This window comes from Tauraco erythrolophus, chromosome 28, assembly GCF_009769465.1.
Source record: "Tauraco erythrolophus isolate bTauEry1 chromosome 28, bTauEry1.pri, whole genome shotgun sequence".
NCBI lineage: Eukaryota > Metazoa > Chordata > Aves > Musophagiformes > Musophagidae > Tauraco > Tauraco erythrolophus.
In genome coordinates, this window is record NC_141492.1 from 3,415,708 (window position 1) to 3,442,925 (window position 27,218).

The window sequence follows — 27,218 nt, forward strand, 5'->3', positions numbered from 1 at the left end:
AGGAAGGTCTGGTGGAATTGGAACCTGAATTAGTCATGTTCAGCAATTTCCTGAACAACACCTTACATGCAGCTCAGGCAGAATGTTATGTATTTAAAGAAAAGAGATTTTTTTTTTTTTTTTTTAATCATTTAGACACAATTTTATTTTTTTTTTTAGAGGGGTTTATTATCCTGGGTAAGCCTGGGATAAAACCTTGTGTAACCTGTTAATCCAGGATCGCCATCTGCATGTATGTGTGTACGTATGCATCGCCGTGTACGTACCCAGATGGATGGAGCCCCGAACTCTCTTAATCAGGAATCTCTCTTGAAGGACTGGAAGGGAATCGTGCGTGTCGGTCTTTCGAGAGATAAAGGCACGATGAGATGGCGACATCGGGGTTTGATGAGGTTTCCCCTCAGTTCAAGAAGGACAAGGAAGTGCTGGAGAGAGTCCAGCGCAGGGCCACGAAGATGATGAAGGGAGTGGAGCATCTCCCTTCTGAGGAAAGGCTGAGGGAGCTGGGGCTCTTTAGCTTGGAGGAGACTGAGGGGGGACCTCATTCATGTTTATAAATATGGAAAGGGTGACTGTCATGAGGATGGAGCCAGGCTCTTCTCCCTGGCACCCAGTGATAGGACGAGGGGAAATGGATCTAAGCTGGAACACAGGAGGTTCTGCTTAAACATGAGGAAGAACTTCTTCCCAGTAAGGGGAACAGAACACTGGAACAGGCTGCCCAGAGAGGTTGTGGAGTCTCCTTCTCTGGAGATGTTCCAAACCCGCCTGGACACGTTCTTGTGTGATCTGATCTGGGTGGTCCTGCTCCGGCAGGGGGATTGGACTAGATGATCCTTTGAGGTCCCTCCCAATCCCTGACATGCTGGGATTCTGTGATCTCCGTACACATCGCAAAGGGATCCGGAGTCACTGCTCTGGCTGCGGGTGGATGGATAGATAAGCAGACAATGGAAAAATAGGCAGATTTTTCTGTTCCATACCTCCTGTGTCATCCCTAACGAGACACTTCTCGTTAGCAAAAGCAACGCTTGGGATTCGAACTTAGATTTGCCTTTTGGATCTCAGCTGCTGGCAGAGCCGAGTCCCAGTCCTGCTGTGAGCCCAGAAGTCGGTGTGGGCAGAGTGGGCCAAATGGTACCGTCTCTGCTGCCCTGGGACAGATGGATTTGGTCATGGGCTCGTGGGGACGGGCAGTGGATCCATCCTGCTGACCCAGCCCCGTTCAGCCAGCACAGCCCCATCGATGCGCCTCAGCCCAAGAGGGGAACGTTGGGGGCTCCGCACTTCTGCGCGCTTGGGGTGGCGAGCCAGGGTCCGCGGTCTGTCCGTGGAGTTCCTGGAGTCAGAGGTGTCGGGGCCACGCTTTGGGCACACCAACGTGAGCCCAAAGCTCACGTAGTGAACGAGGCTTCTCTCCGGGCTGGTCCGGTGTTCGGCTTTGTAGGAAGAGCAGCAGCTGCCACATGGATCTGGGATGGCTCCGGCTGTGCCGAGAGTTGGTGCTGGATGAGCTGAGGGTTGTGCCAAGAGTGGGAGGGATGTGAGCAGTTGGTGGTAAGAAGGTAAGAAGTTGGTCTTTTCCTTCAGACCCTGCAGAAGTGACCGAAGCTCGGACATGAGGAGGGAAAGCTGTGATGATTCCTGGGCTGCAGCTTCCGTTGTGCTCCAATGTGGGATTTGCTCCTGAAAGGGGAGAGAGGGTTTCTGTGCAGCTGTGGGCGCAGCGCAGGGGCCGTGGCGTGTCCGTTCGGGTGCCCGTTGTGACGCTGCAATGGAAGGGATTGAACTTGCTCTGGTTTCCTTAGGAAATTACGGAGCAGTCTCCCTGTATCGCTTTCCCAGTGGAAGAACTTGTTGAGATAGCACGACGATTTTCTCGGCGCCTATGAGGGTATTTACTTTTTCCATTTCAGTTCCACATCTGTTCAGTTACTTACTTGGAATTTGCAACCATCTTATTTAAGAGAAGGAATTGATTTCTCATTCCGTTACTGCTTCTCTTGGTATAATTAAAGCATATTGCAACACGAAGAATTTCTCCTGGCCTGGGAACTGTTTTGCCACTTGGGTAATTCTGTAAACCGAAAAAGACTTTTCCTTTTCCTCTGGAATGTAAATTACAGTTACATCTACTTTAAAGTCTTTGTTCTGCTGCAGGGGACTGAAGGGCTCTTGGTTTAGGTTTGTGCAGAGGCGTCGGGGCTTTTGCAAATCAATCCCTTGGTGATTTGGCATCGAGGCCGTTGCAAATCACGACATGAGCTGGTTTTGCCCAGCGTGGTGTAAATGGGAACTGGGATGAGCCAGCTCCCCCCAAGCCCCCAGGAAGGGCTCTATTCCACCGAGCTCCATCCCCACTGCTCTGAGCTGCCCCACAGCCCATCGCCGTGAGCGGCTGCGGCTCTGTGCAGCAGCACCAGGTTGGCCGTGGGGGTCTGGGTGCCCCCCCCAGCTGTGGCAGGACGTCCCACGGCAGACGGAGGGACAGACGTGCAGCATCTCCGCTGCCTGGGGCTGGGGCCAAGGTGGCCGGGCTGGACCAGGTCGGGGGGGTGCCATGTGCCAGGACGTGGTCTGAGGTCTGCAGGTGGCCCTGACGAGGGGGCTCAGTGGCCCTCCAGCAGCTGTGCTCGAGCAGAGAAGGAGTAATTCAGGATTGACCTTTGGATGTAGCATTAATAGAGGGTTATGTTAAAGAGAGAGGAGGGAGCGAGGGCTTGGAGATGTTTATTAAACTGTGAAAAGAATCAGTTTAGGATTTGCACAGAAATTATGTCAGAAATGCCTCAAGATCCACCTGCTGCTGCGGGGGTGGGATGTGCAGGGGTGGGCACGGGCTGCATGGTCACGCTGAGGGGCTAGGGGGGACAACCCACCCTGGGAGGGTCCTTGGTGATGGGACCAGCGCTGAATCCTGCCAGGGCAGCTCTGGGCTGAATCCACCGCAGTGGGAGATGCTGCTCCTCGGAGCAAACTCTGAAGTACGCCCTGGGTGCTCTCTCTGTAAGGAAAACCTGTGCCGTAGCCTGTTCTGGAGGGATGGATTAGGCTCCGTTCTCAGTGTCTCTCACCTTTAGTAAAAAGAGGGCTCTGCAACTGGGAGTCCCCTGTAAAACCATTATCTGTGTGTTAGCCCTGATCCGCAGTAAGGAATCCCGTCGGGGTGGATCTGGAGCTCTGGCCACGTCCTTTTCTGTCAAAATATCACCTGCAACAACTTACTCCTTCCCCCGTGCGCCGGCATCGCCAACGAACGTGCTGTCAGAGCTGGTGGGAGCTTGTATTAAGGCAAGAGAAGAGTGAGACAGAGAGATGAACAAAAAGACCATTGGATCAATGAGAAACAAGAACTTTCCCTATTGCCCTGCTGAAAATGGGCATTAATGGACCATCACTTAGTCTTTAATTAAAAAAAAAAAAGGGAAAGTGAGCAGTGTGCCAGGTTTCAGGCTGGTGCTGTCTGGCAGAGCAAGCCCTGAAAGACTGAGCTCATAGCAAGAACTCCAATTCTTTAATTTGCTTTTTGCAGCGAGGTGGACCGCGCTCATCCCGGAGCCCGGAATCATTTATGCCTCATCACACCACTTGCACATCGGTCTGTCGCGTTGGGAAGCTGCGAGTTAGGATGTAATCTCAGCAGCTTATGAGCAGCAGTAAAAGGCTGTGTCAATGGGACGATTATGTGCAGATTCTCCATCCATCCCAAAATCTGCAGGGATGGATGGAGAGCACAGAACCTCGTTTTAAGTCTTCGCAGCGTTTGCAAGCCTTACTCTTGCGTTGAGATTTCATTTTGTATTTGCTTCTCTGACTAACTGGCTTCCTACTGTCCTGGCTGGGGTTTTTTGGAAAGATTGACTTAGCTCCCAGCTGTTGTTCCAATTCTTTCTGTCCCTCACCTTCCTGTACTCCAGGTGGTATTTATTTCTGTTCTGTAAGGGGTTTGCATCTCCACGTCGGGGCTGGTCACACCAGCTCAAAAAAGGAGAGAACAAAAATAAGAGGCTGGCAAGTGGTGATGAGAGTGATTAACGTCACAGAGAGAGCCAAGAATAGTGTCGCTGAGCGGGCAGCAGCCCAGGTGGGCACGGGCAGCGGGGAGGCTGATGGACACAGCTTAGGAGACCAAGCAGTTTTTCCTTCCTATTCTTCAATGATAGAATAAAGCCAGTGTCAAAAATCAACACATTGATTGATGCAAGACTGGTGAGAGGTTCCTGTTGGTGTTGTGCCACTGATCTGTAGAGACAACTTATCTTTGAGTCCAGGAGATAATGGGGAGTCAAAAATCATCATTACTATTCATACAACTGCCTGGAGGAACTCACATACATGAGAGACGATTGTAAACCAGGAAGGTTTTTTTTTTTTTTCCCTTTCTCCTTTTTTTCCTGTGCCATCAGAGTTGCTGCTGTTTGATGTTGGTTTGGCTCCTCACCTGCTCCATCATGTGGAGTAAGAACATGTTGAAGGTGATGCAATTCTCTGGGTTCACAGCTCACCTGAATGTTTGATCATGGTTCTGTGCTAACGTGCTCTTTTTTATTTTTTGTTATTCTTTATCTTAAGCCAAAATCACAGAATCACAGAATGTCAGGGATTGGAAGGGACCTCAAAGGATCATCTAGTCCAATCCACCTGCCGGAGCAGGACCACCTAGTGACACCACCAATGCTCGTGGTGGTGTCACTATAGGGGGGAGAGGGTTTGTGCTGGCACAGCCCATCCGTAAAGAGGAGGGAAAAAAAATACCCAATACAGACTGCTGCCATCATCCTCCAAAAAGCTGTGTCCTTGCCAGCCTTTCCCAGCTCAGCTCCCTTGTCTTAACGCAGCTGAAGTGGGAAGCTCAGTCCGGACCGAGCCCACCTGTGAGTAGGAGCCACTGTTGGCTCAGACCTACTAAAGACCAGGGCTGAGCTTAGCAGGCTCTGGTTCAGCAGCTTTTTAAGCAGCTCATGTTGGCCTTGGGAAGGCAGCTGAGTTTTCTGCTTTCAGCATTGCCACCCCATTGCCGTGCAGGTTACGGCAGCGCCGGGCACGGGCTTTTCCAGGCAGCAGAGTTGTTGCCAGCTGCTTTCTCCTCCTGGACTGTCCTTCTCAACGCAGACACGGGACCCTCCAGCAGCAGAACAAGGGAGAGCGCCGTCTGCCGCAGCCACGAAGGGGACCTTTGGCTTTCGCCGCCGTCTGCTTTGGGTAAGTCTGTTTCTTCGCTGAGGTTTTTAATCCGGTTTTTAATCCCCCCGGCTGTTGGCATCCGCGTCCCACCCGGGCTCCAGCCCGAGCAAGTAAGGGGGACAGGATCTGCTCCTTTTGAAGCCGCTGCCCCGCGTAAGGGAGACGCAGAGAAGGCAGCAGAAACGGAGCTCACCGAAGGTTTTAAACCTCACGCTGGGCATAACCCACGCACCCGCGGCGGCTCGGCTGAGCCACGGCCCTGGCTGTGCCAGTGCCCCAGTCCGCACTGCTCCGCCGAAACCAGCAGCTGCACCTACACCAGCAGCGAGCTCGGGCGGCTATTTGGCCAAAAACTCTCTCCAAACGAGTTTGTTTCTTTACAACCACGTGTTTGGCTTGTGAAGGTGGCCTGTTTTTAGAAGGAGCATAAGCCCAGCAGAGGGAGGGCGACCTGCTACCCGGCCGCGGGCACCAGGGAACGGGTTTTTTTGCAGTCGCGCGTCGTCCGGCGCCCGCTCGTGCCCACAAAGAGGTTTGCAGCCAGGGCTGTCAGACAATCTTCCTTTAATACAAAGTCAATATATCTACATACACAGTGGTATGAAAACCACTTACTGTTTCAGTTTGAAATAACAGTGTGAAAGCAACAGCACTTTGCTCTCATACAAAGGAAAAAACCTCCCCCCTCCCCCCAACTCGTCCAGTAAGATTTTGCTGCAACATACTTAGAAATTTGGGCAACTTTTACACAAATAAGAAGTAAACTCTTGAAGAAGCCTTTCATTCGTTTCTCTTTTTTTTTCTTCTTTTTTTTTTTTTTTTTCAGTTAAAGACAGGAAATAGATCCTTGTGGGGTTTTCTGGGTAGCACTTGATAGCCATGATTACCCCTTCTAGAAAAATAAAAAAAAAAAATAAGGAAAAGTCACAGGCAAGCAGTGTTCCGGGCAGTGTGTCTTTTCCAAGACATGCTGTCCTCTGTGCACCTCTGCACGGAAACTCCTCGTCACGTACACTTGCAAGAGCTTTGTGTCTACAACCCAGCGCACGGACAGACTCGGGCCGTTACCTACAATACACCTTTGATGGTAAAAAACAAACCAAAAACAACAAAAAAAACCTCTGTGTGTGCGCTGATGTGTGCCATGGCGCCGAAATCGCTGTCTTTCTGTCTTCAGTCTTCTTAAGACACTGGTGGTTCATCTCCCAGTTCAGCCCTGGCCCCGTTAAGACCAGGCAACACGGCCACAGCTGGAGGGGAGCGGGTTGGCACTGCCACCGTGTCCCGGCCTGCCTGCTGCTCTCACCCTTCCAGAGACACGGGATATGTCTGCGATTTAAAACAAAAGAACCCGAAAAAAAAAAAAAAAATCCAGAAAGGACATCTTGTTCTTACATGAGCAAGTTAAACCTTTAAAATGGTAGAAAAGCAATATGTAGAAGTAGCAATTTGCACGGCATTTTTATATATCACAGCCATTACACGTAACATTTCTACAGTGAAAAAATAGACTGTCTTTGAACATAATATGAACAAATAAGCAAATTTTTCTTTTAAATTCATTGACTGATATTCTTTGTCTTTTTTTTTTTTAAAAAAAAGGAAAAAATACACTATTTAAAAAAAAGGTAATGTCACTTGTTACAGTTACATCGATACTTTAAAGAAAGCCACTCACAGTCTATGCCATTGAATGCATCTGACTTGATCTTTCCCAGTAATTTCTACAGCCAGGGCACGTTCGTAGCTGTGCCAGGGGGCGCGGTGTGACGTGGTGCCGCGGCGGTCCTGAGAGTATCTGCATCGCTCCCGGAGAGCTGCTGCCTTCCGAGGTGAGGGGCTGGCAGCAAGAAGCAGTTGGCTAGTGGAAATGAATTTCTTAAGGGTGCTGCTCGGGCTCCTTCCGGAGCGATGCTCCCGGCCTTCCGCGGCAGGAACCGGCGGGGCAGCCCGGCAGCAGGAGTGGGGTTGTGTGAATGTGCAAAGAGAATGGGCACGGGGCTGCCTTTCTTTATGGGGTGTCCCACCGCTCCGCAAATTAATGCCTTTGTGTAGCTGGATGTGCTGAAAAGGGGGAACAGAACCAGCCGTCAGCGAACCCGGCCCCGGGGAGCTGCCACCTCTACCTGTCCCCACCAGTGTGCGAGGGGAGGGGGCCACACCACACAGGGCTGGGGTTTCTCTCTCTCTCTTTCTTTCTCTATAATTTAAAATATCCTAAAAAATAAATTTTGGAATTAGAAGAAATGAGGAATGTTCCAAGTATTCAAAACGTGAGCTATAAAACCTGTGGCGTGGCAGGGGCATTCCGTGAATGCTGCTGGCAAGGTGCCTGTAAGCCCAGAATCATCCCAATGTTGAGACTGAGGTTATTAAGACTCCAGCTAGAAGAACTCCTGACCCTAAGTTTGCCTAAGTGTTGAGATTTAGTGCTGTTCCTTATCTTTTACAGAACACCTTCGATTCTGCAAGTGACTTCCTTTAAAGACTGCCAACTATATTAGTAAATAAACTGAACTCTAATGATGTAACCAAAGTCGGTTTCCTTCCCTTCTCCAGCGGTAACGTTTCGCAAGGTGTGATTTTAGCTTTTGGATCTGTTCCATGATGTCCATACGTCCTCCACAGCGAACACCACTTGAGGTAACAAGAGCAGTTCACCACTTAAAGCAGTCCTTCAGCAACCTCCTGAGCTGCCTCTTCACGGTCCAGGTTACAACATGGAGTTCCTGAAGGGGTGTTCCTTTCCATCCTTCCCCCTGTTCCCCGATGCATTGTCCAGATGAAAAAGGTACTTCTGATTCAGTTTTGTAAGTTCAAGCACTCCTCCTGGGTCAAAAGAGGCCTTCCAGGACTTAAGTGGTTGGTAGAGTCTGCACAACGGATGGCTTTTTATGTTGCATAGTGATCAAAACTTCCCAGATACTCCAGAGCTGCCTGGTAACAGAACTGGTATTCATCCTGCGAACAGCGAAGAGAAGCAGCTTCAGAGGTTTGAAAGGGCTCGTGGGGATCCCTGCCCGGCTTCCCAGCGAGCACAGACTCTTTTATTTTCAAGGGAAAAGAAATCCCTTCCCTTTATCGTTTGTCCATCTCGTAGATACCAATCATCCCACCACTAACCATTCTGGCTCTGCAGCCAAGGCGTGGGCTGTGGTTAGAGGCAGGTGGATCCCCCTGACCTCAGGGCCAGGGATGAGATAAGAATCAGGGCTGGCAGACTGGGAGAAAATATTTAAGAGACTTTATAACAATAGGATTTTTTATTTTTTGGGGGTGGTATTAGTTAAGTAAAAGCAGCCGTGCAGCCTGAACTTGCTTACTCAGGTTTTGCTAGGGGTTGGAAAGGCAAAAATCCTGCTCTGCTCAGCCAGGGCAGCCAGGGGAGCTGGATCTGCAGCCGTGGTGTTCTGCTACTCGGTCCCCAACCCGTGACAGAGGACGGGGCTCCCCGCTCCCCCTTACCTCTGTTTGCACCATAGCGGGTCGTTGTGTTCGCAGCATCTTTACTGTCTGGAAAATATCTACAACACCCTCGTAACGCATTCTTTCCAGGACGATACTCAATGTGATAAACACTCCAGTCCTGCCCACGCCAGCACTGCAGGAATGGGAGAAAAAAAGGAAACTGTATGTTACAGCGTTCCAATGCTTTCCTAAATGCTGAGGATACGGTACGGTTGAGCTGTGTCTTATGAACATGAACTTGTTAGAACCAGAGAGGCTCAGTCAGTCCTCCAGGAGGTAGGAAATACTAAAACTGCCAGAGTGTGTGACCCAAACAAATGTTGGAGAAAGCGAAATAAGAACAAAATCAAAAGCTTTGGGTAGTGGTAAACAGCGTTCCGTGTGAAAATTATTACTACCATGTAACATGAGGCTTTTAAAATTAAATAATCTGAAGAACACATTGTCCTCTGCTGCCCAGGGGTAGAGAGGTACAATTTTTGCTATCAGAGGTGCAGAACTGGAACAAAACCCCTTCTAATTCTGCAGGTCAAATAGTGATTAACACTGTGGTTCCCACCTCCCCCAGAGTATCAGCATTTCATGCCTCCCTCCTAGATAGACAGAAAGGGTCAAAGGCCTCGTGGGCAGTGCCCAAGTCTGAAGGCAAGTGAGTTTAGTTGGCAGAAGCAACAGTGTTTGGCACCCCATCCAGACACCCCCAAGAAACCTGCCTGCAAAGATGGGGTGGGAAAGGAGGGAGACAGCTGCAGGGTTTTAATTCCTTAGGCTCTTTTGCATCCTTAGATGAATTAGACGTTTCCATCCGCGCGTGCCTACCTGCAGTGGACAGAGATGGGGCCATCCTGGCCAAACTGCTCCTTGGTCTTATGTACCTGTCCAATGAAATCGATAAAACCTTCTCCGGATTTTGGCACGCCTTGTTCTGGCCAGTCAGTGAACTGGAACTGACGCACAGTTCGTGACTGACCGTCCTGGGGGAGAACACAGTAAAGATTTAAAACATCCTGTAGCCGTGGTACTAACTACAAAAGGCAAACCACCCGCCCACCCTCCCATTTTGTTCCTAGTTTATTAAGGAGACAAAAAGTTGAACCAACGTTGTGTTATAATCAGGCGAACGTATGTAGATTATCTAAACACGTAACGATGAAGCTGCTCAAGTTGCAGCTGACGTTTCTGGAATGGGCTTGTCAGTCCGGATCTCTGCTCCTGGCAGGTGTGCTGAGAGCCCTGACCGCTGCAAAGACTGCACAGATGGAGTCTTCAGCAAAGGCAGAGTCAAGGTGAGGTTACGGCCTCTCTATCAATCTTGAGAAAGAGTTGCTGTAGTGTCAGAATTACAGCTGACAGGAAGATAAATCTTGTTCTACCAGGACTGATGAGGCATCCTCCTTCTCAACCTTGCAAATAGAATTATCAGGTTCTACAATGCTGGCAACCTCAAAAGCAGAGGAGTCTGCTTTGAGAATGAGGGTTACATTTGCTAAACAAATTTCAGAAGGCACTGAAACGTTCCTTCGGCGGCGAAATCTGACATTGAATCGAAGATTATTTGAGTGAACGTGCCCCTTTCAGGATGACTAATGACAGTTCCTCTTCAAACCCGAGGAGAAGCGTACGTTTTCTGTAGGGTGAAAAGTATCCCTTGCAAGTCTGTTTTTATTAGCAGCTGGGGGAGACGCTATTTTCTGCTTTCATCTCATAGAAGCTCCAAGTGAAAAACCAAAAGCTACAAAATGACTCACTACTGTGATTAGCAAGCAGAGGTTAGAAAACTACTTCCAATTTGTAAGAAGATTATATATATATAAAAAAGTACAATGTATCTGTGTTTGTGTGTTCTCTTCCTCATCACAACTAAACTCTCCTTCTCTGCTGATAATCCCAGACAAAGTGTTTACACCTCAGCCTTTCTTACAGGAGCCCAACCCCACCACACCCCCGTGTTTTCTGTACGCCACCTTCCCTGGTGCGTGGGTTTGAGCCCCTCCAGCCCAGCCCCAGCTCGGACCCTCGCAAGCACAGGCTGCACGTTGTGCAGCACTCACCCTGGCATCGGTGACCTTGAACTCTCGCAGGATGTACTGAGGCATGTTGTATTCAGCCATAGGATCTACTACAAAGTACTGGTACCGGGCGGAGCGCTCCGCTGGCCAGTACTGATGGCACTTTTCCTGCCAGAGGGAAAGAAAGATCTCTGTAAGCCCTTGTGCTGCAGGCTTCCCCCCCACACTTGTCCTTACTGCACACTCACCCGACCCATCTCGCGAAGCTTCGTCAACATCACGACAATGGTGGAGTTGTTCTCCCACAGCATCCGCCAGAAATCTTCTGTGGTCTCTGCCAGCGGCCCTTGAGTAGCAATGTACGCCTTCTGTTGTCTGAAGGAGAGCAGGAGAACAAATGGAAATGCTGGGCAAGAACTAGAACAGTGCAAGGTCTGAAGGGGTGGGAGGTGTCTTTGGTGCTCGTGGTCAAAAAAAAGAAAGCCAATGGTGAAGCTTTCTCTAAACACCGTTTCCAAGGGGTGTATCTAGATTACTCTAGCATGATGTCCTACAGAAGAAGGTGTACCATGCTCCATGCTGGATTCCTGGGACTAGAATCCATGTTTTCTGAGCCTGAGTAGCACCAAGAATTCAACTGCCAGGCATGGAGGTGCCCTAACTCCGGCGCCGCAGCCAGGGCTGCTGCACGGACCCGGAGGTGAGGAAACGGGCACGGGGGGTTGCTCCGTTCCCCGAGTCAGGGCTCAGCTTTAGCAGGCTGGGCTCCGAGCACACCAGGGGAAGGCTGCAGCTCCGAGGGCTGGAGCACATGGTGCATATTGCCTGTGGGAAGCTGTCAGAATGGCAACGTCCCCAGATCACAAAAGCAATGAAAAGGCTAATCTGTTTTTAGAAACCTCCCAACGGCAAAATCCACCCCTCACTGCCGCTCTGTGTTTAGGACCTGCAGCTGGAGAAGGGTTTGGTTTGCTCTAGGGAATAAGTAATTTTAAGACCACAGAGAATAAAGCTTATGAGAAGGCTGTATTTGAGTCTGTGTGTGGGCTGCCATCAGCAAGAGGGAATTTACCTCTAGTATTGCACCACTGTGCAGGTACAGCGAGGTGATGGGACACGACAGACTACCCCTCTGAGGACCTGGTCTATCCCATAGTACTTCTGCATCCTCAGACTCACAGACAGACAAGTCCCTGACCGTGGCAGGGCAGCGAGGGGCCATTACCTGTAGCCATCAATAAAGCTGGCATTGATGTAGTCTGAGCCCTCCACTCCTCTGATGGGCTGAAGGCAGACCCGCGTGGTCTCGTAGGGCATGATGTTGACAAGGCGATTCTTGAATTTGTTGCATGGGAGGTTGGCGCTGATGAACCTGGAGGTGTGGGCTTTGGAGTTGGCGAGTCGCTGAAGGCAAAAGCAGAGTCACAACCATTAGTTCAGCTTATTTATTTTCCTTGAGCCCTGTGCCAGCCCACTTGCCCTCCATGTTCCACCATGTTGTAAACCTTGCATGCCCTCCTTTTGGTTTTTTTTGGGGAGTGAGGACAGAGTCTGAGACTTTTCCCCCAGCAAAACTTTCAAAGAAGAAAAAAAAAAAGAAAAAAAGCTTAAAAACCCAATCTAAGGAGTGAGCAAATTCAATCTGGATTTGAAATGACCAGACAAGCCTCCTGCAGCGGCAGGTAGTTCTCTCCCCAGGGAACCGCAGTAGCATAAGGCAGAAAAGTAATTACTTCTCTGACATGGAACCAGAAAGTGCCCATCAGCCGTATAAAGGCTCCCTGTCTGCTACACGTGAGCCTTCCCCAGTGACTGCTGGCCCCAGTCAAGCATCTCCCGTTACCTTGAACTCCAGCTCCATGCCCGTCACGTGCTCTCCGACTTCAATCTGTGCCAGTTTCTGGATGTAGGTGTAGAGGTTCCTCGCTGGGACCTCTGTGTTGCCGCAAGCGACAGCCTCAAGCAAGGCATCGTGTATAAAGCTGTACTGGTCTTCTGTCTGTACCATGTAGTTGCGCTGTGACCTCATGAGGGTGACGTGCCCATAAATGTCCACTGTCTTCTCGTGTTTTATCCTCTCCAGCATGGCGTCGATCACGATGAAGCAGCCGGTCCGGCCAACGCCCGCGCTGGAAAGAAAAAAGGAAACAAAAAGGAAGCGATGGACTACTCTGCCACCAAAGAAGGATGCTCCAAAAGGCCACCCAGCGTGAGGACCTTTCCACTGCCACAACCAGCAGTAAACACAGAGTAGAAACAGATGCACGAGGCAGAGAGTGAACAACAAATACACTCAGTGACTGGGAAGGACTCGAGGCCCCGTGAACGCAGCTATGGATGGGCCGAGATTTTCCGACGGGAAATCTTGGCAAATCAGCCACAGGCGTGGGGGTCCAGCCCGTTCATGAATTTTTGTTGTATGAAAAGGAACTTGCCTAATCAAAGTGATGCTGGTGGGTGCTACTGCCCACTCCCCTCAGTGCGCTGTCCTTGATTGTGCTGGAGGGTTTGGGACAGTTCTGTGGGGTGCAGAGGAGGACAGTGGTGACACCAGAGCTACTGGAACCTAAAAATCTGTTTATCTGAGCCCCACCTGGGCCAGTGCTGCCACAAGGGCAGGGAGAGGCTGCTGGACCAGAGCCAGCGGATGGAAAGGTCCCTTCATCTTCTGTGCCGGTCTGGGCGCAGTATTCCGGCTTAGATTCCAAGAGCTTGCGAGATGCAGACGTTTGCTTTGAGTCTCAGCTCAGTTTAGCAAAAACGTTCACAACCAAGTTTGTCACCCGAGGACAGCACAGAGGATGAAGAGTTGCCTCTGGGGATGTGCCTGCTGCCCTCCGTACTGATCTGCCCCATCGCTCCTGCCTCTTCACCTGTGGCATCCCCGGGACAGGAGCAATCCTGGCAGACACACAATTACGACAATCCTAGGTAGGGGGCTCGAGGCTTGAACAAACGCCTGGCACCATCTAAGGGCTTAAAAAACATGTTTCATCACTCAGATCTTTCAGCAGCTGAGAAACTACTGATGTTGTAATGAGTAACATGCGTCACCTCTTTTCCTAAATGTTTTTGTGCACTGAGGTAACATCAAACTGGCGTGTAATGGCATTTGTGAATCAGCAGGGCTCTGCGGGTCTACGCATTCGCCACTGCTAATAAAGGGTTTCCTTTTCCTATTCCAGTGCAGTCCCTTTTTTCATAAAGCCCCCTTGATCTCTGTTAATTAGACTGCCTAACACCTGAACCAAGCAGGTGACTGGAGCTTTGGCAAGAATTTAGCAGCTGATCTGGGAGCTGGTTCCCGCACGTCGTGAGCTGACAGCTCTCTTTATTCATTTTCTGAGAGGCGCACGATAATTGCCATCTGCAAGGTTAGTGATAAGTTGCCCACTTACAAAGGCTGTTTAAATGGCATCCTCTAGGAGAGGCAGGATTAGCTTCCCCCAGCAGCCTGCAAAATTCAGATGTCTTTCCTTGGAGCCGAGTAACCCGCAGGCTCCTCCACACCCTCCTAAGGAACACTGGGATTTATCTAAGTTGAGGCTGCAAGCGTTCCTCGCCGGCTTGTAAATTGAATTAGGGAATGCCACCTGCCCATAGGTGCCTTCGGTTTGTCATTAGCGGAACGGCAGCAGCACTCAAACCCCCCCACCTCTGTCAATCACTGTCAGCTCGCCCTTCGACAGCCGAGGCAGCTCTGCCTCCCAAACGCCCGGTATGGCAACACCCAGCAGCTTCCTAAGGTCACACTCCATCTTCCTCCTTTCCCACTGTGACACCAACCAACCCGTACCCACAGAAGCAGACACCAGTACGGGACAGGGCGCTTCCCGTCGCTAACAGGTGATTTGGGGCACACTAAACCACTCATCATCTCAGGAAATTGTGCACTCGATGAAAACCCCAAGTATCCTCTTCAGCTGCTGGGAATCCACTTTACAGGATGGCTCTCACTGCTGGGTACTCACTAGGTGACCATACGTGTCTCCTAGGGGCAAATGAAGATCCTGCTGAACCTTTGCCTCCCTGGCCCCGTGCACGAGTTCGGTGAAGGAACTCAGTACCTGCAGTGTACCACAACTGGACCAGCATCAGGGGGGTTGCAGGTTTTCACCCGTCTCAGAAAAGCCAGGAATGGGGTGGGGTACTCGGGTACGCCGTGGTCAGGCCACGCCGTGAACTGGAACTGGCGGACCTCCCGCTTCTCACTGGAGCCGTTCTGCAAAGATGAAAGAGCACCAAGAGTAACGTGAGGTACCAGCTGTACCCTGCCAGTGCACGGAGTGCGTGGCGTGGCCCATCTCCGGGGAAAAAACGAGCGGGAGAAAGCTCACCTTATGGAGAGAGAACGTTCGAACGCAGAAGGTGGCCAATTCAATGGTGTCGAGTAACGTCACTTGAATCATTCCATAGGTGTCTGTACCTCGGCCTGGCCAGTACTGGTCACACTTGATCTGGAAGACAGGAGGCATCACAAATCGCTGGAACAAAGCCTGTGCTGCAGGGGAAGCTCACTCCAGAACTGCCCTGACGTTACAGATGAAGCTGGCCAGGTTGAAAAGGGGAGGGAAGGTGCAAGAAATGTCTTTTCAGAGCACCACGACAGGGACAGACCAGGCTTGAAAAGCTCCTACTAAGCACAGGCTTTGATGCCCCACATCAATCTTGTAGACAATAGACTGGAATGATCCTGAAGATTAGAGTGGATGTACTGGGGCTTGTTAAACAAGAGAACTGACTGTGAAACTTGCCACATGATTAACTCTGAGACAGACCTACAAAGCATGCAGTGGGATTGAGTGTCCTCTTCTCTTGGAGTTGCAAAGAAGGCTGCAGCTTTCCAGGATGAAGGGTTTGGTTTTTTAAAAAGCAATGAATCACTTGAACTTTCAGGGTGCTGGCAAAGCAGGCAGCAATCCCCCACTGACATACATGTGGGCTGCAGATCAAAGGCATTTGCTGTTCCCCAACCCTACCCTGCAATCCTCCAGGATTATGACTAAGTAGTCATCCCTCTTACCCGTGATTTCTCCTCCAGCTTAGTCATCATAACAATAGTAGCTGAACGCTGCTCCCACACCATCCTCCAGAAGTCTCCGAAGGTCTCCGGCAGAGGCCCCTGCGTGGCGATGTAGGCATTCTGCTTCCGGTAGCCATCGATGTAGTTGGCGTTGATGTAATCGCTGCCCACGATTCCTGTATTAAATCAGCAAAACCAAGTTAGTGGATTGCACAGGACCTTACGTAGCTGGAAGCATGAGGAGATCTTTACAGGGATGTTGTTAGAGGTAATTCCCCTGCAAAAACACCAGAGCCTTCGTGGCTTGGTGGGTCAGAATCACAGCTGGGGGTAACAGGCTCTTGGCAAGTTCTCCCCAGCTAAAGCTCCTGCCTTGAAGGTCTGTGTTGCAGGGAGGCAAATAACTTCTTGCAAGAGATATTAAAGAGACTGAATATCGAGTCTTGAAACCACGGGTTTCTTACTGGTATTGCCAATAGGAGCAAAAGTCCTGGCCTAAGGCCTCACTGGTCTCAGACAGGACAAAGACAAGTCCTTGTCCCAGAACACCCAGAGTCTGGGCAGCAAACGCACCCGGGCGACGCACTGCGTGGTCCAGAGTCTAATCTCGGGCAGTGAGCTACAGCTGGACAAGGTGAGGAATAAACCCAGGCTTCATTCAGGCAGTAAAGGCTTTGAAAGTACAGGCTTTGACTTGCTCTAAATCGTCCGCTGTCATTTTTAGGAGTGCTTTTATTTTTTTCCTATTTACATGAGTTACAGGCTATTGAGTTTCAGCTGCTTGCCCGTGTCCTTGCTTGAGGGGTCCAATACGAGCGGCAGGAGCTGCTGCCAGAGCCAAGAGGGTGATGGGGACATGGCAGGAGAAAACCACTCCAAAGTGCAAACGGACACTGGCAAGCACGGATGTTCAGGTTCAGCTCTGGAGAGCCTCTGAGCTTGGCACGAGGGACCCGCGCGGGTTGGCCCGTTCCTAATTACAGCGGAGCGGCTGGCGAGGCTGGCAGGTTCTGCCACCCTGTGATTAACTCGGTGCAGAACACTTAACTCCTGTCTCGAGGGGGAGCCCAGAGTGGGAGCAGCACCAATATGAAATTGGGCTGCTCGTCCTCATCCCGCTGTAGCGACAGACATTGCCGCTGCTGGCGCGGTGCAACCCGTGCCGAATTGCCTGCCAGTCCTCAAGGGTACTCGGTAATTTCAGCTGCTGGTAGAAATGGCTTTTGATTAAATTTCTGGAGGGTTCCCTGCCCCCATTCCTTCCCAATCTGAAATTTCAGGAGGGAAGGCATCTGTGCAGCAGCAGGAGGAACGTGATCAAGGCTGAGCTTCTGGAATTAATCTCCTCTCCAGCCCCCTCAGGTCCACTCTGTAATTTGGAATGGTGGCCATGAGCTCCCGCGACGTTTCGCCGTGTGACAGGCCTGGGTACAGGGAAGTCACAGCATTAAAGCCACTACTTCTTCCCGACCAAGCAGACAGTGACAATCTGCAGCCTTGACAAATCCAGATTTAAAACAAAGAGAAAGCAACAACTAATTCCTCCAACCCCCTTTCATCTTCCAGCCCTCAGCATAAAATACAGCCTGGTAGGACGGAAGGAAGGAAGGAACACACCAGCCAACACGTCAGAACCTCTCAGACGCTTGAAAACGAAACCATGGACCATTACACTCGCACCACTGGTCCCTCCCGATGCCACCTGGGCAAAGCTGGGACTGCTGCCCGCATCCAGCCCTGCATGTCTGCTTTCCTAAGAGCCGACATCAGCCCAAAGTGTCCTTCAGTTCTACACTGTGATCTTCTCTTTCCCCTTGAATGACAAAGCAACTTTTTAAAGACACTGCTTTCCTGGGCTCATTCAATATTAATCTCAGAAGAAAAACAAGCCAGAACACAGTCATCTTCAGAATGAGAAATGCTGAAAATCCTCTAATGGCAGACAAGGCCAGTCCAGATTTGTGCAGCTTTTTGGCAAATCTCCATGATCTGTTGTTACCTCAGGACCACCTCTTCCACCTCCCCGCGGTCCTCGGAGCTACCTTGGCAGAACGAGATTATTCTAGCGATTCCCTTGTCACGAAGGCTTCTGAATTACCCTTTACATTCACCAGGGGGTTATTAGGACATCCCATATCCTCTCTGCTCAGATGATCAGCTCTTGGCAACGCAAGAACGGCCTGAAATGCTTTACCTGTACAGCACAGCCACACACAGCCCGAGACGACAAGACTCAAGTATCATCTTGGCAGCGGCAACCAAAGCAGGTGCCCTGTTCAACTCCATCTCCCCTCCACCGAAAGCCCCTCGTATCCCAGTGTGCACCAGAGCAACTCTGTCAAGAGCCACGAGTTGTGAAATGTAATGCAGATTTTCTGACTGCACCATCACTCACAAAAGGAGCTCAGGAAACAATTTACGACCTACCAGGCTGACACTAACCCCGTCTTATTCTTCGCCTTTTAGGGGCCAGGACTGCAGCAGGAGCTGCATATCAAGTCATCTTTACATCTGAACAACTCAGCAGCCACATCTTTGTGATGTTGCTGACACTCACACATGTACAATTAGCCCCGTGCTTCCTTCTCATTCATCCGCCGTACAGACACGCTCCGCATCCGCTGCCACCCACTGCCCCGTTCCCGCGCTCTCCAAAGCACGATGCCGTCTGAATTCTTCCCGTTAGTCAGCGAACGTATCGAGCAGGGATCTCCAAAGAAAGGGAAGACAGTTTCTTGATAAACCAGCCCTTGAAACGAGAGATTGCAGCTCCAGGGAATACGTCAGTCACCAGATTTTAACAAATGCCTGGTTGACAGAGGTATCTCCCGCTTGCTAAACTCCCAGGGAGGTGCCAAGAGAAGAATGTAAATAGAGGGTAAGAGGGAAGGGAGAAGAGCACGTGGGACACGTTTCCCTGCAGCACCTTCAGCCCAGCGCTCACACGTCGGAGCAGAGATGCCACGGTACCTTCGATGGGCAGCAGGATGACGCGCGAGTGGTCGTAGGCAATCACGTTCGCGTAACGGTTTTTGGGCTTGTTCACTTCGAGGTTGGAGTGCTCCCAGGTGAACTGCTGGCCGGGGTCAATGGACTGGAGGAATCAGGAAAGAAAACAGAAGAGTCAGAGAGGGGAAGAGCAGCAGGTCAAGCTCCGAATACCTTGTTCCGCGTGGGACAGATCCTGGCTCTGAAGATCTAGCTGAGGAACGCAGCGTTCGCTGTTTGCTTCCCTCAAGAGCCAATCTTTGCTGGGGGAAAGCCCCAGCCCAGTGGCACTGGGTGCTCACGTCCCATCTCCCTCGGCCCAGAGTGGTACCTGGCATGAAGCCGTGCTACCCGGTGGCAAAAGCATCAGTGCAATTCCAGGCTGCAACACAGAGGCCTTGGATGGTGCTTGTGCCGAGGCTGCACTGCGTTAGTTACAGCCCCGCGCCAGGCACTGACAAACGGCCGGCAATTGGGAGAGAACAACAGGAACAATCGCATCAGGATGTATTTATGAAATGATGGAGAGGCTAAATCTGTGTATGGTTAAACTAAACAACCATTAAGAGGGCATAAATATACCAGCGTCTTGGTGAATACTAATACTTGGGGAAGAAGATATTTAAGCTGGGACAAGGTTTATAACCACGTGTGCAAGCGGGATATGAAATATCAGGGAGAAAACTTGCTGTCACGGGCAGGGGGAAGGGACCAGGCTGCTTTACACAGAGCAGAGACAGCAAAGACTCAGTGCCAAAGGTCTCCCAGGAGCGAAAGGGGAGCCTGGCAGGGACAGGCACCCGCCTGCCCAGCAGGGACAGGGAGCAGACCCCGGGCAAAGCAGGGGTACGGACCCTGGCTCTAAGAAACTGTGCCAACAGGGCTTTTTCCTAGAAGGGATGAAGGAGTGAACAATGAAATGCACTGGCGAGAAAAATCCTCTCTGCCTGTCCTGGTGATTTATGCCAGGTTTGGTGGTTGGTTGTGTGTTTTGTTTTTTTTTTTCCTCCTAAAGTCCAGCTGTCCCAGATATGGAAATTAGGTTAATTACGTTTACCTCTAAATCCTCAGCCAGAGAATTAAATAAAACAAGGGCTTAATTCCTTCATCATTTTGCAGAGCCCTAGGGGTTTGCCTCAATCGGAGCCTTGGCAGGAGCGTGCGGAATTGTTTCCCGCTGTTCGCTCTCCCTCTCCCTGCTGCTCCTGGCCGGAGGGGACAGGGTGCCCCCCCAAGCCTGCCTGGCTGCGTCCCTTGGAGCTCGCAGGGCACCCACTCCCACTGCCCTCCCCTGCCCGTACCGACCCCAGAGCCCACCCGGGCACAGCTCAGCTCCGGTGGTCGTGGCAACGTGGGTACAAAACCGCCCGACAAAAACGTTCTCCTGCCCTCTCGCCGCGGAGCGTTTGGAACTAATGGGTATTTATACTGTTGTAATGTGTCTGTTTGCTCTCTATCCCTCTAATCTCGCCTCACATTCATTTCATTAGCGATGTTTGTTTAGCTCTGGCTCTCCCACTAGAGGAGGTTGTGCTGGAACAAAGCCAGGGCACTTGGGATATTGCATTATGCAAATGGGTCTTGGAAATCTGGATAGAGCATATTAACGGGCTGCTGCTTCCCCCCTACACCCCAACGTGGGGTGAAAGACCCCAGCACAGCAAATTCTCCCTCTGCACTGCGCAACCCCCTCCCCTCCATGGGCACGGAGCTGTGAGTCCACAGCTGCTTCACGCACACTGATGTTTGCAAGCCAGACCAAGGAGAAAGCATCCCAGAACCAGTCCTTTGTAGGGAAAAACATCCCCTCACTCTCGGTCTGCAAACAGAACTAGGCAGTCTAGACTAGTTATTAGTCTAAAAATATCAGGGCGTTTTATGGCTTTGAACAAAAACAAAAAAAAATTTGGTCATATATTCAATCTGCAGTGAAAGTGACCCAAGTACCGATGGCCCCAGCAGCACTGGGCATTGGCACTGGGATTTAACCAGTGCTGATGCAGCCCCGACGCCGTGAGTGGGCAGGAGAGGTTTGTGCAGGTGCACAGCCCTTTTCTGCCTGGCGACAGGGATGCCATGCTACGTAGCGGCAGCGGTAACGTGGGGGCTACGATGCTCTTCTCCTTCCCCCCCCTCAGTCTGCCTTGGGACTGGCCTGACCTGTCAGCCCCAGGAAGGCAGGAATTTTACAGTCTGGGGTAGTCATTTGGAATACAAGTCCAGTAGCCACAGCTGGTTGCCTGCAGGAGCCCATGGGGGTAACCAAACATTAGCGGGAAGGAGGACAAGAAAAAAAGCACAAAACCACCAGACAAGACAAGAAAGGCCCAAATCATCCTGTTTTCTCAGCTTTAGCTCCGTGGCTGCTGCTGTGGAGGACTCACTGTTCATCTCGCCCAGCTTCAGCTTCCTAAAACTGGGTATCACATTCCTGGGCTTGGTCCTCTCCATGACACGGGCACCCCCAAGGACAACTGCCCATCCCATCCACCTGGCAGTCATCTTCCAGAAATGCATCTCCCTTCAAAAAGGGAGCTCAGACCCTGTCCGAGATGCCTGCCCTTCGGACAGGACCGGCTCATGAACCAAGCCTCTGTCTTTTCTATCATCTGGAATTGAACCCAGCAAAGCACTGAGCAAGTACTTCATTTAAAATACATAACCAGCTGTTTTATTTCCACTAACCAGATCCTTAAATTGAAGCTATGTTTATGTGGATGAGGGTCTGTCTGAATTTCTGAATTCCCTGGCTCTGCAAACCCATGCACAGCACTCACTCTTGCTCATACCTCATACTCTTGGGACAATTTCAGGTTATCATTAGCTTTGAGATGCTCTGTGTGTTCAGCCAGCTCGGAAACGGGGATTGGTGGGTGGCTGAGCATACCTAAAAGACAAGACAGCAGGAAAAGAATCTCATTTAATAATAACTAACAATTCACAAGCGTTGCACATTTTATAAGAAAGAAGATACAAGAAAAGAAAAAAAATTACAATGTAAGATCTGCAATGAAAGTAGGGAGGTTAGAAGAGAAGAATTCAGGGCTCGAAATTGTGTCCTTGGAAGTTAAAAATAAAAATCAAGGAAATAAAAAAAACGAGTAAAATGAGAGTGTTCTCATGATGGCCCCATTTTCAATGTGTAAATCAGAGCGAAACAAAAAGGAAAATCCGAAGAGCAGATGCGTGTTAGCGATTCCAATAGTGGACTTAAAATGAGCAAACGCTGCCAGAGGAACCTACGCAGCAAATGGTACAGCACCCGCCATGATCATAAACAATCTCCAACACAAAAGAAGGGAAGGGGCAGGGATCCAGCCAACCATGGCGATGTGGGGCAGGGGGAGGGAATGCAGATGGGGGGAAGCAGGGGAGGCTTTTCAGGAATTGTCCTTGGCATGCCATCGGCTCTGTGAGCTTCTTGGAGAGCTCATGGACGCAGCGGTCCAAGAGTGCGACCAGGCATGGAAGTGTCAAGCCCTGGCTCCTCTTCCCGCTCGCGGCCGGTGGATGATGTTCCTTCCGGAGCACAGCCCGCAGTCGGTCAGTGCTGCCCTGTCCTCGCCCTCCCTGCTCCATCTGCGGGGCAGGGGGTACCCACCCCCTCCCAGTCTCTGCTGGGGATCTCATCACCTTTTGTGATGGAGAGGCAAAAGATCCTCTTGCCCTTTTCTCCGTCTGGGAAACAATATTCTGGGGAGACCGATGTCTCGTGACCCTGGTTCACCTGCTGCCCTCGGGAATCTCACCAACGCTTAGTTGTGCTCGGATTGAGGGAGACAGAACTGCCAGGGAACAGACTCCATCTGCTCTGAGATGTACTGGGAGCGGGAAGGTCACGCAGCATCGGACTGGTCGGACTGTAGGCACATCTCAGCCACGAATAGGGCTGAGCAGTGAAGTCAGACTCGATTTTCAGTCCATCCTGCTCTGAGAAGGGCAGCTGGAGCTCTGGGAAGAGCAGGGATCCTTCTTGTCCTATCATCTCAAACAGCCAGGCTACAAATCGAGGTGGAAAAGCGCTCCGTGCTTTGCTCATCTGCATTGGATCATGTTTTTCCAAAGGCTTCCCATGCTGTCTGCCAGCCGATCCCGCTCCGAACGACAGCGGACAGGCAAGGACAGCAGCATGCGGAGAAGCCCTGGGCGGTGCCCCAATGAGAAGGACAGGAGTGGAGGAGAGATGGAAGCCAGGGAGAATTTCGAGCCCCGTGGGTGTTGGTGTGTGACAAAGCAGCGGCGGTGGCAGCAGCACGGTCAGATACTCTGAAAACTCAGCACAGAGATGGCAAAGCAAGCATGACATCCTCAGTTTTACAGTGACTTCCAGAGAGACGCTGCCTCTCCCAGGCCTGGGGACAGGATGAGTCTGCTGCAGAGCAGGGATCTGAGCCACCACTCCAACAGGTTTCTCCTAAGCTAACTAGACATCTATTTTCAGCAAAAGGAAGTCTGGTTGAAAATAGAAGTGGGGAGGGGAACAGACCAAAAAAGCTCATAAAAATAACCCCAAAGTATTCTGGAGGCTGTGCTGGCTTCATTCTAGTCTGCTCAGCATGAGGGCAGAAAGTCTCTCCCTGCTTATGGAGGAAGAGCTCCCAGTTAGTCTCCTGTTGTCCTGTAGCCCATTGCGCCTGGAGAAGGATTTCTCCTTTGCTTCCCACCCTGGGCTGGAAGGTGGCTGCTGTCCACCCCAGTACCATTGCAACAGATGTGGACTGGGGGTGTTCAGAGGATTTAGTCGTCTCTCTGCCCGCGTGGGACGGGAAGGCCACGCTGGCTGAGCTGCTGGAGCTCAGAGACCAAACCAAGTTAGTATTATGAACACTTCTCTCAGTGTCTGTCCTTCTGCCTCTGAAAGCAAGGGCTGAAGAGGGCAGCAAACGTACCTTGAGCTGGAGCATTAGAGCAAAGCCAAACCCTACTCAGAACAACTTCTGGCCACTCAATAAACCATCTCCAGACCTCTGCTGGTCACCCCTCACTGACTTCTTGCCCCCTGGGCTGGGAGCCGAGAGCTGCCCAGCTGCCACCGCCTGACCCTGCTGCAAAAAGCTAGAGATTATTTGCTGAAGCGTGCTTAGAAACACAGAGCTGTAAATGGAATCCCAAACGATGGGCACATAGGTTAAAAGGAAAAAAAACCACCCCACCACAATCAGAACAAGCAAGCAAGAAAACCCCCTCAGATGCTCTTTGGCTCAGAAGTCATGGAGCAGAATGTGTCGGTCCCTCTGAGCACGTGGGCTGCATGGGAAAGGCCCACTGCGCAATCTGGAACGAGAAGTCACATTCCCCTTGAAGGCATTTCACAAGTTTCCTTCAAAAAAGCTCCAGGAAAAAAAATCCTCAGTGTGACCAGCTCCTGAAAACCAGCTCTGTTTCTGCGCTGGGGAACATCCCGCTCCCACCTCCAACGCACCATGAACAGCCACCGGCTGACAGCACGTGGGAACTTGCCTTGTTTTGCTGCTGTTGAAGACAGAAATCTCCTTGTCGGATCGATTTCTAGGGCTTTTTAGAATAAAAGGAGACCGGAAACCTCCGCAGCGATAAACACATTCCTGGTCAAAATGCCAAGTGCACGGCGGTTCCCGTTAAGATCCAGGAGGAGTTTGGTATTAAACAAGCAGGAGCGGTACCTCCCCGGCAGTACCGGCCGGCACTGCTGAGTCAGCAGTCTTCTCTTTTTGTCGGCTTTAATTCAATAACTCTTTTTTTCAGGCATGAAGGGAAATGGCTCGCAGGTCCCTCTGCTCTACAGCCTCCCGGCAACCTGCGGGGCTGCTGCCCGGGGAGCCCTCCCGCAGTGGCGAGGGTGGCACAGGGCTGAGGGTCAACCAGGGCTGAAAAACCATGCAAACCTCCTCTGTTACAATAATGGGGTTGAGGGGAGGTGGCAGGTGGACTGGGACAGCATTGACAGGAGTATTCAGTACCAAAGAGACCAATACTTGGATTAAACTATTCAGAAAAACGTCCCAGCGCTCACGTCTCGGAGCACAAGCAGCATCTGTGATTTTTCCCATTTGTCAGCTGAAACCTCACATCTACTTCCCTGCCCAGCATAAAAAAAAACAACAAATCAAAACAATAAACAAACCCCAAACCCGCCCAGCAAAGCTGGGATCTTGGCTTCTAATGGGGATGAAGTCTTTCGAGCCAGTCTCATCTAACATTTCAATCACTTGAATCTCTCTAATCTTATCACAAAAGACTTGATTCTCTGTGCACCAGCCAACTCGCCAGAAACGTCACCCTAACATCTGTTCCATGGGCCAGAGCCCATTTCTCCTCGCAAAACCACCGCGGCTGGATGGCACTGGGCGTGAAACTCAGAGGGGGTGGAGGACCATGGAGAGGCCTCTGGTCTTTGTGCTCCTGGAACAAGTCGACGCCAAGGATCAGACACCTGCCACAGATGGGAAACGGCCCTTTTCCTCCTCTGACATGAAAAGGTGCCCGTGGGCTTCTCTCCAAAGAGAGGGGATCAGAGAGGGGATCGCCAGCTGCAGCTCCGGTTTCCTCCTTCCCCTTCGCGTTACGAAGCGACGAGCACGGACCCCCAGGCACGCGCACGCACGACGCTCGCACACCGGCGCACGGAAGGTGCCTTTCTGCCCGTCAATAAGCACGAGGGACATTTAGCAAAGCTTCAGAAATGAAACATCTTCCACAACGGGGAGAAAAAGAAGCTTTGAAAGCCAGGTCTTGCTCCTGAGACAGCGAAAGAGACACAGAAGGACGGACGGTGTCCCACGCTGCTAGCGGGGGTTCTGTTCTGCTGCTGCTACCCTGGTCCTGCAAAAGGCCTGATATTTGATACTGTAAAACTGGAAGCACGGTTCAGACAAACAGATGGCACAGAAAAGGGGTGAGATGGGCAAACACCGCAGGAGTACAGAGAATTCGGCAAAAGAAAATATAAAATAACAGGAACGAAACAGAACTGGAAAGGAAAGCGACAGAAGAGAAAAAAATAATAACGGGGAGGGGAAAAATGAAACCAACAGGAACAAAAACACACAGGAACTAACTTTCAAAGTCAAACTCAGGGTCACTGAGAGGGCTGCTCAGACCAGAATCTGCAGAAAACAGTAAAAAATAAATAAATAAAATATACACTTTTTTTTTTTAAATTTCATGCTAATAAAAAAACCAAAAACCAACATAAATCTAAAGAGGAAAAGAAAGTTATTTTTGGTGCTGATTAGGCGAGGACAGGGTATCGAAGATGTGCTATGCTTTCCCCTCTCCGAGCTGCACGGATGCTCACGCACGCTCCTATTCCCATGTCTCCCAGTTTGTACTGGGGACATGATAGAGACTCTGCTTGCTGGACCCTGGGTCATCTGGCTGAAGAAGAACCTACCCCTCTTCTAAACCACAATATATTTAATTCAAATGGCTTCAATTCAGATAGCACCTACGGAGTCCTCCCCTGCAAACTGCACCACAACCTCTCCATCACCACCAACACGCTCCAAGCTCTGATTTTCCATCCGTTTCCATTTTCACTCAACTGTTTGCAAAGTTCTGTGGGAGGCAGGCAGGTGACCAACTCTCTCAAATCCCTTAAAACCTTTCACTGCTTCACAAACTATAGAGCAGAATAAATGAGCTAGATAAAACTCTTTGGCCAGATAGACTCAGAAAGAAAAGGTGGCATCATTTTCCTAAAGCCAGAGTCTCTTGAGACCTGCAGACCTCTGCCTAGCAGAGGTCAGTGGCAGCTCTGCATGTCTTAGCTGCCTTTTACAAACCTCTTAGATGGAGAATTCGGAGGTGCAGCATGACCAAACAGCAAGGTCAAGGGAAGGCAGCCTCCTTCATCTATCGATCGCGTCAACTGAAGCTCGGAAGTGCCCTTAGCTGACTCTGCTATGCTGCGGGGAAAGGGAGAAGCTCCCAGAAAGGGAAATGCATGGAACAGCACTTTCAGCTGCTTCTTAGCACCCAAGCTAAGCTGGATGGCCACAACCTTTTATCTCTATTTTTATCTCAACATAGGTTTCACATGGGGGAGTGCAGCTCTTTCTCTTGGGTCTTACAATGCCTGGAGCACCCAGAAGCCAACCTGAACACTCTCAAAGAGAGCTCCTGTTTGCACCCAGTATGGAACTCCGAGCCCAGACAAATGCTAACTGCTGCTGAGCTGCAGCTGGGGACACTCAAAAGATCTCAAAAAAAATCCCTTCAGACTCTGCTGCAAGAGGAACACTGATTTAGGGACCTAACTGCTGCCCAACTGCTCTGCATCCAGTCCCTGCAGGCTGGATTGAACCCACTTCCATCCCTCAGCTGAGACTCAATCGTTCCTAAGCTTGGGCTCACCCCAACGGGTTGTTCCTAACTCTTTTTGATATGAAACCCTCAGCTCAGTGCTGCCTTTGTGCTTCCCAAAGATCCCTGCCCTCTGGGTACCTACTTGCCTTGCCAACCTCACCCAAAGAAAACTCAGACAACGCTAAGGACAGGACTGGGACAGGAAGGGGAAACAGGAGCTGCGGAAACATTACTAACAAGCACAAAACAGCAAAAAAATA

The 27,218-nt window shown here is 50.7% G+C and overlaps 1 protein-coding gene across 1 annotated transcript in view; it reads right to left on the reverse strand.

Moving 5' to 3' along the window:
- Positions 1-8,076: 8,076 nt before the first annotated feature.
- The window catches only part of PTPRS (protein tyrosine phosphatase receptor type S), a 92,963-nt gene continuing 73,821 nt past the window's right edge, over positions 8,077-27,218 (reverse strand). The window contains exons 25-37 of the mRNA XM_086627518.1: positions 25,710-25,757; positions 21,462-21,559; positions 18,655-18,778; positions 15,685-15,860; positions 14,999-15,118; positions 14,729-14,883; positions 12,505-12,790; positions 11,887-12,065; positions 10,910-11,036; positions 10,704-10,829; positions 9,472-9,626; positions 8,650-8,785; positions 8,077-8,145 (exon numbers count right to left, since the gene is read on the reverse strand). Coding sequence (XP_086483644.1) covers positions 8,077-8,145; positions 8,650-8,785; positions 9,472-9,626; positions 10,704-10,829; positions 10,910-11,036; positions 11,887-12,065; positions 12,505-12,790; positions 14,729-14,883; positions 14,999-15,118; positions 15,685-15,860; positions 18,655-18,778; positions 21,462-21,559; positions 25,710-25,757 — 1,799 coding nt within the window. The remainder of the gene's footprint in view (positions 8,146-8,649; positions 8,786-9,471; positions 9,627-10,703; positions 10,830-10,909; positions 11,037-11,886; positions 12,066-12,504; positions 12,791-14,728; positions 14,884-14,998; positions 15,119-15,684; positions 15,861-18,654; positions 18,779-21,461; positions 21,560-25,709; positions 25,758-27,218) is intronic.